At 36.5% G+C, this 11,797-nt stretch overlaps 1 protein-coding gene across 1 annotated transcript; it reads right to left on the reverse strand.

Moving 5' to 3' along the window:
• Nucleotides 1-437: 437 nt before the first annotated feature.
• Nucleotides 438-6,478, reverse strand: LOC103512676. Its single transcript, XM_026825992.1, has 5 exons — nucleotides 6,370-6,478; nucleotides 2,202-2,261; nucleotides 1,681-1,866; nucleotides 1,140-1,549; nucleotides 438-809 (listed from the first exon to the last, which is right to left on the reverse strand). Exons 1-5 carry the CDS (start codon nucleotides 6,476-6,478, stop codon nucleotides 573-575), a joined length of 1,002 nt encoding a protein of 333 aa, XP_026681793.1. The 3' UTR covers nucleotides 438-572.
• Between the last annotated feature and the right edge of the window lie 5,319 nt (nucleotides 6,479-11,797).

Here is an 11,797-nt window from a genome sequence, read left to right on the forward strand (position 1 = left end):
AGAGAAAACACGAATCCGAAGATTCAAATCGGATCAAAAAAGTTTTAGACGAAATGAGCTTGCTTTTTAATGCTGATTTCATTTCTAACCTCAAAAATGTAGGGTTCTATTTAAAAAAATCAAAGTTGACCTTGAAATGACCTTGAAGGAGACACCCGGTAAAATTCCAGAGGTCACCATTAAATGTCCCTCCAAAAGTTAGGACAATCAGAGAAAACACGAATTTTCTATCTTCATTTACTTTCGAGATATTTGAATGTCTCGTTTATTTTTGGACACCCTGTATTCATAAATGCATTCAGATTCACAATATAAATAAACTTCCTCTCTAATAATTATTACAAGTATAATTTTGTATTCACGTGGAGTTTCAAAAGAAATCCATATCTTCATTTACTTTCGAGATATTTGAATGTCTCGTTTATTTTTGGACACCCTGTATTCATAAATACATTCAGATTCACAATATAAATAAACTTCCTCTCTAATAATTATTACAAGTATAATTTTGTATTCACGTGGAGTTTCAAAAGAAATCCACCTGTTGTTCGACCACCTGTTTTATAACGAGATCACGTCAAATCCTGACCCACACAGGAAATATCGTAGAAAGTTTCATTCAACGTTTCCGAGGAATTGGACATCAATGAAAGAAGTGGGTTGGGATTGTCAGTGGTGTCCAAAGTGCGTATGAGACGTCCGGATTCAGCCATCAGCTTGGCTATGTATGATTCATCTATGTCCAAGTCTAGTTCGTCATCTGATGGGTTAGCTTCCTGGATGACATCGGGTGTAGGAAGTTCTAGTATCTGGAAAGACAAACTCGAAAAGTTTAGATATTTATACCTATGGCCAAAGTCTACTAGTAAACAAAAGGTTGTGTACTTTATAACCTTTGACCCAATCTAACCTTTCGTCTAACCCCCAAACAACCCCAACCTACCTCTTCATAATCAAAGAAGTCACTCAGATTCTTGTAGCAGGCCAGAACTGACAGTATCTGGAAAGACAAACTCGAAAAGTTTAGATATTTATACGTATGGCCAAAGCAAAGTCTACTAGTAAACAAAAGGTTGTGTACTTTGTAACCTTTGACCCGATGTAACCTTTCGTCTAACCCCCAAACAACCCCAACCTACCTCTTCATAATCAAAGAAGTCACTCAGATTCTTGTAGCAGGCCAGAACTGACTTGACCAGAGCTTCAACTTCTTCACTTTTGTCTTCTTCGGCATATTTCTTCAAATCTTCCTCAGACACAATGCTTTTGATTATTTTGTACGTATTGCAATCGTTATAGCAGAGTAAGGAATGAATAATTCGTAACTCCACCAGCCTTGTCTGGTTGCACATTATGGAGAGGAAATCTCGACATAGCGCCTCGATGAAGGTTTTGTTCTGTTTGAGCATTTGGAATCCAGCTGGGTTCAAGGACACGTTGTAGAGGATCATGAGGAAAATTGCCTTGAGGTATTCTTGGGATTTAACTTCGAGGAATACCTCATGCATGCGTTCCAGTAGCTGTATGATCTTCTCTATCATTTGACGACCTGAAAATGTTTTCAAATCAAGTCGAATCAAATTCTAGGACGAATATCTCTAGTTGAAGTTGACAAATTTAACGTCGTAAGATTTCAAACTGATAAATAAATAACAGGTATCCAGTATGCAGTTGACCTACCTTTCTCATCTTTCAAAACTAAGGCACATCCCCGTCGGGGCCCACATATGTTGACAATGAATCCACCAAGTCCTGTCAGAAGTTCTAGTTCTTGTTCATCAGTAGACATGAGCAAATCTTCTAGGCCTGAATGTGGCCGGAGTTTCTCCAAGGAGAATTGAAACAGTTGCCTCAATTTTTTCTTTGCTGAAAGAGAAAACTCACTTTTCCATTTCTTTTTCAGCGATTCACAAATCTGATATTGTAATGCCATTTGTATCGAGTTACATTAAAAAGGTTACATTTATTTGTCTACGATTTACGTATAATGGCACACGTATTTGATTACATTGAAAAGGTTAGAGTTCTTAATTCAATAGAACAACTCGCTTTGTTTGTACCTTTCTAGTTCTAGAAAAAGTCAAGAAACTTTCTATAAAAAGTCAAGAAACCCTTCCAATACTGAACTCCCATAGAATGAGCATTTCCAATCGTTTCACCACTTACAATAGATTGGGGAAAACTACAAGAGTTTGGTTTACCTTTCAGAACGGGTTCAGCCACGCAATAGAACAACTCGCTTTGTTTGTACCTTTCTAGTTCTAGAAAAAGTCAAGAACCTTTCTAGAAAAAGTCAAGAAACCCTTCCAATACTGAACTCCCATAAAATGAGCATTTCCAATCGTTTCACCACTTACAATAGATTGGGGAAAACTACAAGAGTTTGGTTTACCTTTCAGAACGGGTTCAGCCACATAGGTTATGTTCCCAGGGTAGAACTTTCCCCTTTTCCCCCTTAGTTTTGAGATCACTGATTAGCAAGTATAGAAATGCTTTTGCCATTTTCCTGGCATCACACAACAAAGATTTCCATATATTTTATTGAATTACCTTTTCGTTCTGACGCTTTTCCTCTATTTTAATTTTATTGGTTCTCTTGCTGGAAGTTATTGGTTTTATGAAGCTTTAGGTCAATTACTTTGGTGACTTGCCATTTTTGTTCCCTCTTTTGTCCTTTCTCTCTGCACTGTCCCTTACTTTCTCCCTTCCTTTATTTCTCTCCCTCTCTCCCTCTCCCTCTCTCTCTCTCTCTCTCTCTCTTTCTCTCTTAATTTTGAAAATTTACCTAGGTAGGTAGATTTCCTTTCATCTTTCAAATTTGAGTTTTCCATTTGAACTAGGCACCACACTCCTCTTTCTTCAGGCTCTGCCTTTTAGAAAGTATCAAAGCTGTACAAATCTGAACCTATACTGTCTATCAAAATCTGGTCCGATACAATATCCAAACGATATAAAGGTACCTAAGTAGTAAAATTTCCGTTCGTCCTTTTACAGTTCAATGTTTTTGAGGAAGGTCTTCACTTAACATTTATTTAGGTACCTATTGTTCAGGGGTTACCTTATTACCATAGAAATATATCTACCATAATATACGTAAAATGTTCAGAGCTTCAGATGCAAGTTTTTCCTCTCTCAATCCTATCCAAACAGCTGTCTGTCTTTATCTAACAACGCTGCGACGTCAACATAATCTGGTCTCATTTTATCCCGTGAGTATTCTACCTGCATAGTTTTATAGAAGAAAATAAAATCCGCCTGTAAAGCACAAGTACAATAGAGGCAAGAGTATCCACCCTACCTCCACCGTCAATTAAACGTACTTACCCACTTTGTTACCTAGATTTTTGTTCATTAGCGAACTGAGGCTCTAAAGAACATTATCCCTATATTGAGCGTAGCGAGCACGCAGCAATGCTTTTATGTCTTGTCTAAGTCCAAATACATTCCGGGTAGAAAGAAAATGCCAAAGATTTATGTTTCGCGGTCTTCATTCAACATTAGTGGATGGAACACACGAAATACCCATGTTGGTACGTCGACAAAAACGAAAGCATAATGCACTATTCGAAATGGTTGTAAGAAGAAAAAATTACCTACCTTCTGGGCTTTTGACATTTCTACAATAGATACTACCTTGGAATGCTAGTTAAATTGGGGGAAGAAAAAAGTTAGAGACTTTTATTTTTAAAGAAGAATAATTATTGGGTACAATACTTTTCATTCATTCCATACAGTGAAAAACTGGGAAGAAGTCGAAAAAAATGTCATTTAATTCTGGAAAGTCATTTCCCTTCAATCTAAAGCTGTGTCCAAACATAGTTGTCAATATCAAGAACAAGAAATATGAAGTACAAAGTTACGTCCAGGAGATGGGAGTAGATTCTGAATCCAGGAAAGAAATAACTCATGACCGAGCCCAATGAGGACGCACTTGTAGATTAGAATGCACTTTGATTATCCTGCTGAGATGGATTGAAAAGTCCCTTCATCCCCGCATATTGGAACAAAAATAATGGCTAGGGGTCATTCTTGCTTCTCATACTTCAATTAGAGGAGACAGGAGAGTTCATGCCAAAATGAAATTCTAACTGTGATAAACACGAATGCGTGTCACAAGTTTATGCCGTCGATCGACGTTGACTGAAAAAGTTGACTGCCTTGACAACATAACTGCGTCAACTATAATGTGTCGACACAGCTAACACAGAAGATCTTGGCGTTCAATAGCTTAATCAGAAAACTTCAAAGCTTCCCCAATCGTAGATGAATGTTTAAAATGCATAAAAAGAGAAGCGTCACGAAGCCAGGAGTAGGGAGCGTCTTGGGGAATCTCAGGGGTAATGTATCCTGATGTTTTATTGGAACTTTGATGTTTTATTATCTTTTGTATTGGAACTTTGAATCCTTACAAATCAGGAATCTTCTATTCAATCTATTGGAACAACTCATTTCAAAAGATTTCTTTTCGACGGTGATTTCAAAATAGGGGAACCTATGTTCGTAAAAGTTGGGACGATATAAAATTTAATCGTGAAGACCACCTTGTAGGTATAAATTGAATTTCTCATTTCAAAAGATTTCTTGTCGACGGTGATTTAAAAATAGGGGAACCTATGTTCGTAAAAGTTGGGACGATATAAAATTTAATCGTGAAGACCACCTTGTAGGTATAAATTGAATTTCTGAAAGACAGCAACATGAGGGAGATACATATTCATACTTCCATTAGATACATATTCATACTTCCATTCCTTACAATCTTTCAGATGCATAGAATGGCCAACGGCTAGTAGAAAATAGACAAAAGCTAGTGAAAACATACACAGGTACCTATACAAATGTAAATCATATTTTACGAGATAATTATTCGAAACACACACTGAAGCAAATGTACATATATTTACGCACATATTATGACCTTTCTAGCTGGAATAAAACATTATTCTTTGATATCCAGTAGCCAACGGCTAAGTAGTAGAAAATAGACAAAAGCTAGTGAAAACATACACAGGTAACTATGCAAATGTAAATCATAGTTTACAAGATAATTATTCTAAACACACACTGAAGCAAATGTACATATATTTACGCACATATTATGACCTTTCTAGCTGGAATAAAACATTATTCTTTGATATCCAGTGAATTGAATTTCTGAAAGACAGCAACATGAGGGAGATACATATTCATACTTCCATTCCTTACAATCTTTCAGATGCATAGAATAGCCAACGGCTAGTAGAAAATAGACAAAAGCTAGTGAAAACATACACAGGTAACTATACAAATGTAAATCATATTTTACGAGATAGTTATTCTAAACACACACTGAAGCAAATGTACATATATTTACGCATATATTATGACCTTTCTAGCTGGAATAAAACATTATTCTTTGATATCCAGTATTATCAAGTACGTTACGCTGGAAATGTATATATTTTCAAGTGTTTACTTTTGACAGGAAAACAATATCATGATGTTTACCATGTGATATTGCGAGAAAACTTTGGTATTGTGTTCAGAGTGTTTACATGAAAGGAAAACGTATTCGGTAACAAAAAAGTTGCTTTCTCAAAAGTTTTCGCTCTTGTGGTAGAGAAAACTAGAGACTCTTTTGAAAAAGATTCGGTTCATCTTGTTTTGTTTCATTATCTTCTAAAAAAGCTTCTCCCTCTTTGAGAAACATTGAAGCAAAAAAGGCAAACTTTTTCGAAAATTTCCAAACCTTCTGCTGTGGTGAAAATTGTTCTCTGAGGAAGATAAAGTTGTCTGCAAGTTTTGAAATCTCCTTCCCCTCCCTTCTAGTAAAAATATTCCAAAACATTTGAAATTCTCTTGATGTTGACAGTTTCTGGATCGCTTCTATTTTATCTTATTTGAATACAAACTTTGAGGTTATTATGATTGAAAGTAACCATGACAAGTTAATGGTCTTATCATACTCATGCAATGACTCTCTAAAATTTGAGGTTGAAGCCCTCTTGGAATAAAGGAAAAAGTAAGACAACGTTTCCGAGGAGTTGGATATCAATGAGAGCTGTGGTACCTGATTTTCCTGAACAGGCCATACTCATGCAATGACTCTCTAAAATTTGAGGTTGAAACCCTCTTGGAATAAAGGAAAAAGTAAGACAACGTTTCCGAGGAGTTGGATATCAATGAGAGCTGTGGTACCTGATTTTCCTGAACAGGTCAATAGAAATATCAAAGCAGCGACCTGAAAATGTTTTCAAATCAAGTCGAATCAAATTCTAGGACGAATATGTCTAGTTGAAGTCGACAAACTTAACGTCGTAAGATTTCAAACTGATAAATAAATAATAGATATCCTACAATTACAGCCGTGCTTGTATGCAGTTGACCTACCTTTCTCATCTTTCAAAACTAAGGCACATCCCCGTCGGGGCCCACATATGTTGACAATGAATCCACTAAGTCCTGTCAGAAGTTCTAGTTCCTGTTCATCAGTAGACATGAGCAAATCTTCTAGGCCTGAATGTGGCTGGAGTTTCTCCAAGGAGAATTGAAACAGTTGCCTCAATTTTTTCTTTGCTGAAAGAGAAAACTCACTTTTCCATTTCTTTGTCAGCGAGGAATTCAATGGATTTCCATTAGTCACAATACTAGCGTAGAATTCAATTAGGATTCTTCAAGATGAAGGAAATATAAAATGAAACTTAAAGAAAGAACATTATCCCTATATTGAGCGTAGCGAGCACGCAGCAATGCTTTTATGTCTTGTCAGAAGTCCAAATACATTCCGGGTAGAAAGAAAATGCCAAAGATTTATGTTTCGCGGTCTTCATTCAACATTAGTGGATGGAACACACGAAATACCCATGTTGGTACGTCGACAAAAACGAAAGCATAATGCACTATTCGAAATGGTTGTAAGAAGAAAAAATTACCTACCTATCTGGGCTTTTGACATTTCTACAATTGATACTACCTTGAATTGCTAGTTAAATAATCCAATGTAGTTTTACTTTCCTTAATTCAAGTCTTCTCCTTTGGGGGAAGAAAAAAGATAGAGACTTTTATTTTTAAAGAAAAATAATTATTGGTTACAATACTTTTCATTCATTCCATACTGTGAAAAACTGGGAAGAAGTCGAAAAAAATGTCATTTAATTCTGGAAAGTCATTTCCCTTCAATCTAAAGCTGTGTCCAAACATACATAGTTGACGCCGTCGATCGACGTTGACTGAAAAAGTTCACTGCCTTGACAACATAGATTCACCTCGTCGATTGACAGCATCAACTATGTGCCGACACAGCTAACACAGAAGATCTTGGCGTTCAATAGCTTAATCAGAAAACTTCAAAGCTTCCCCAATCGTAGGTAGATGAATGTTTAAAATGCATAAAAAGAGAAGCGTCACGAAGCCAGGAGTAGGGAGCGTCTTGGGGAATCTCAGGGGTAATGTATCTACTTGTTTCCCAAATCTTGTAAAGTTTTCAATTCTCACCGCTTTTTGTTAATCTCAATTTACAAGTGGTTTCCTTTAATTAGGAAGGGAGTTATTGTATTCTCTTTGTACTCTTTGTTTAATTATTATGTTCATTAAACACAGCTTCATTGTTTGTTATTTAATACTCGAAACTTTTTTTGAAAAATATTCTACCTCTGAACCGCTATCGCATTCCTACATTAATATCAGCTACAGAGGCAGCTCTACATGTCTACCAATCTTGCGTTTTGCTAAGGCACAATCCACACTAGTGAAACGCGTTTCATGAAATGCGTACATATGGTTACCACAGACCACAAAGCAGTGCACACTGGTGAAACCGAGTTTTAAGAAACTCCTGCATTGACATATAAAACACGTTTCACGAAACGCGTGTCACCAGTGTACATTGCGCTTGACCAGATTGCCAAGCGAAAGAGTATCCATTTTGTTATAACACCTATTTTGTTTTGGTGTGTTTCAGCTTCACCATGACATTCCCGTACGAGGGGGGATTCACCACACCAGTGTACATTGCGCTTGACCAGATTGCCAAGCGAAAGAGCATAATTGTTTTCAAGAAAAAGAGCCTAATAATACTCGTATACCAAAGATAAAGAGTATCCATTTTGTTTGAGCTAAAAATCAAGTAATTAGGTAAATAGCTCGTTAAACGTAACAAACAAGTATCCATTTTGTTATAACACCTATTTTGTTTTGGTGTGTTTCAGCTTCACCATGACATTCCCGTACGAGGGGGGATTCACCAATATCAGTTTCAATGACAAGGTAAGTTCTTAATCTGTCCAAACTTGGGACGTCACCGAATGAGGTAGATACCTAGTACAGTTGAACCTTCCTAATTGGGAATCCAAGGACTGGCAATTTTTTCCCGTTTATCAATGTTTCCCAATTAACAGATTTTTACTGTTTCCAACAGTACTGCATGTGGAGTTAGAAGTTCTCCCAGGAATACGCCTCAACTATCAATCTTCTGAAACAACCTGTATTATGCTGAAGGCTTCACTTAGTTATCCTGTCTTTGTTAATATGCGATTTTGCACCTACTTGTAGATATTTTTGCTATCAAATTTCCAACTGGGGAGCCAATGGTTTTCACACATCTAGTGTATTTACGTGCTACCTTTGTATTGCGAGGTGCTCCAGCCATTCAGGAATGTCAATTTTCAACTTGTTTGTCTATTTCGGGTGGAACAATTTTTTGGCAGTTTCATTTTAATACTTTTCCTTCGACATCGACAGTTTCAACGCTCCTCAGCAGCCTAACCTTAGTGTCAGTCCTCGCAGCATTTAGGTATAAAACTATTTCAACTTCCCCATCCCCATTTCTCCTCCATATCATCATTGCTTACTTGGGATGGGGAAGTTGAAATAGTTTTATACCTAAATGCTGCGAGGACTGACACTAAGGACTAAGGCTGCTGAGGGGCGTTGAAACTGTCGATGTCGAAGGAAAAGTATTAAAATAAAACTGCCAAAAAATTGTTCCGCCCGAAATAGACAAACAAGTTGAAAATTGACATTCCTGAATGGCTGGAGCACCTCGCAATACAAAGGTAGCACGTAAATACACTAGATTCGTTAATCTTGCAAGTGAGTTCCACAGGGACTACAGCCATCAGCCGCTAATGCCGAGTAGAGAAAGCTGGCGAAATAAATTAATTACCTAATATTACATTAATATTAATTATTATCAAACCACCGGGGACTGTATTTCACTCGGCTAAATAGTTAATCTTGCAAGTGAATTCCACAGGGACTACAGCCATCAGCCGCTAATGCCGAGTAGAGGAAGCTGGCGAAATAAATTAATTACCTAATATTACATTAATATTAATTATTATCAAACCACCGGGGACTGTATTTCACTCGGCTAAATAGCGTGGTAAAGAGCATAAAAAGTTCACTGTAGGTAGCGTTTGTCCTATAAATACATAGGTAGGTATAGGCGCCCTATATTATCTTGTACATTAATTTATTTTTCAACACTTTTGATAGGTGGTCCCCATATTTTTTTCTCCTATTAGTTATGCACGTTATACGGTAATAGAAAATAGGCGCCCTATATTATCATGTACCTACATTAATTTATTTTTCAACACTTTTGATAGGTGGTCCCCATATTTTTTTCTCCTATTAGTTATGCACGTTATACGGTAATAGAAAATGATGTATCGGTGGAGGCTGGAGGTGAACTTTATCCCTCTATTTTTAGCCCGTCCTTCCTTTATTATTACAATAGTCATAACAAAAGGTATAGTGGACGGGCTTTTGTATTCGCTTCGGTGTCGTCTGTCTGTCACTCTGTCCCCATAGAAGGACTTATCCAAACCTGGTCGACCTATATATGAAGAACGAGGGAGTGGTAGTGAGTTTCGTTCATTGAGTTAATAACTGGATGTTGTTTGTTGGATATTCGATTCGTTTTTAGCCCGTCCTTCCTATATTATTACAATAGTAATAAAAAGGTATAAGGGACGGACTATTGTATTCGCTTCGGTGTCGTCTGTCACTCTGTCAGTCTGTCCCCATAGAAGGACTTATCCAAACCTGGTCGACCTATATATCAAATTAAAGGTCTTTTTACCAGGAACACGATAATGGTGGTGCGAATTTTGTCCAGAAGACCATAAAGCAAAAAAAAAAAATGGTTTTTGGGGGATTTTTTGCACATTTTCTCATACAAATGCGCTCTGATCTTGAAATTTGTCGCGACGACCTATAAACTCAAAGCACGTTCTCCGGCTCTAGTCTTGATTTTAAATCATTACATGAAAGTAAAATCGAAAAATCAAATCAAGAATAATAATAAACTGAATATTAAACAAATTCGTTTTTAATTTCCAGTGTTATTTATCTTCTTTTTTACAGTTTTATTTTTTTTCACACTCATAGTCATACAACTATGGTGGCATGCGGCACGGTCTTCAGTCACACAGAACATTTTCTTCTTCTTCTTCTTCTTCTTCTTCTTCTTCTTCTTCTTCTTCTTCTTCCTGTTCTTTGGAATGAGAACTAGCGTGTATTCCACCCATGTTAAACAAGTCTGTTGAAAGCAATGTTCCTAAACTACATATTTTATGTACTTAACACCCTCCATTTATCTATGCATTTCAAGACAGAATCTATCTGAATTTTTGACAGATAGACTTAACAAAACATTATAGACTTAACATCAAAGATAGACTTAACAAAACATTCAATACTTACAGCTTCAAATCTCCCTTATAGCTTAATCCACAAGAGCTTCGTTTTAAACCCAAATGTTAACATGGAACTTTAAAACATTTTAAACCCTTGCTCAAACTTGTCCGCTTTTTGCATTTTCTCCATTTGTCTATGCATTTCAAGACAGAATCCATCTGAATTTTTGACAGATAGACTTAACAAAACATTATAGACTTCACATCAAAGATAGACTTAACAAAACATTCAATACTTACAGCTTCAAATCTCCCTTATAGCTTAATCTACAAGAGCTTCGTTTTAAACCCAAATGTTAACATGGAACTTTAAAACATTTTAAACCCTTGCTCAAACTTGTCCGCTTTTTGCATTTTTAATATCATCATCCCGAGTAACGAAAGTTGCCAACAAGTTTCGGAGTAATCCCGGATTTCCGTTTTAGGTCACTAAAAACTTTTTCCATTAAATAATGAATATCATCCAATCATTATGAATGAAAATGGTTGTACAATGTTCCCAACACCTTATGGTTTAGCTCCCTAGAAAAAGGAGAAGAGGAGAGTTGATCGGAAGTAGAGAATGCGAAGGCAAGGAGCATAGGGCGGACGAAAAAGAAAAGACCGAGAATCAAGAAAGGAAGAATATGAAAAGTTATAGAAAGTAAGGAATAGGACGTTATGAGAATTAAGAATAAGAAGAACAATAAGTGAGGAATGACAGGAGTAAGAAAAGAGAATGCGAAGGCAAGGAGCATAGAGCGGACGAAAAAGAAAAGAACGAGAATCAAGAAAGGAAGACTATGAAAAGTTATAGAAAGTCTTCAATACCTTTGTGCTAATGCTAAATAGAACTCAAGTTCAATATTTTCACAAGGTGGAACAAATAGTGGTAAAATTTACGGTATTTATAGTAGGAACAGCTAGTGGATGAAAAGTGGCAAATCAGTCAAGTCAATTTGTATGAAAGCCTGGTATCTCAAGTGTGTATGCAATGTACAACACATTAAACATTAAAATATTCTATCACTATTCAGCTATTCACAGTATTCACTAATGATAATGTTTTTCAAAAATTTACTCACGGCTTGTGTCGTATTGGATTCCGTTCAGTTCTCCGAAACACGGCAGGATAGCCA

This window comes from Diaphorina citri, unplaced genomic scaffold (genome assembly GCF_000475195.1).
Source record: "Diaphorina citri unplaced genomic scaffold, Diaci psyllid genome assembly version 1.1 scaffold37, whole genome shotgun sequence".
In the NCBI taxonomy this organism is placed as follows: domain Eukaryota; kingdom Metazoa; phylum Arthropoda; class Insecta; order Hemiptera; family Psyllidae; genus Diaphorina; species Diaphorina citri.

Bases quoted from the DNA above. Each gene is read 5' to 3' on its own strand.
- LOC103512676 (XM_026825992.1), bottom strand. From the start codon at position 6,478: ATGTCTACTGATGAACAGGAACTAGAACTTCTGACAGGACTTAGTGGA. The intron at 1,867-2,201 runs GTAAACCAAACT...TTTCTCTTTCAG, and splicing joins GGCTGAACCCGTTCTGAAAG to CAAAGAAAAAATTGAGGCAA. The intron at 1,550-1,680 runs GTAGGTCAACTG...AAACATTTTCAG, and splicing joins AGTTTTGAAAGATGAGAAAG to GTCGTCAAATGATAGAGAAG.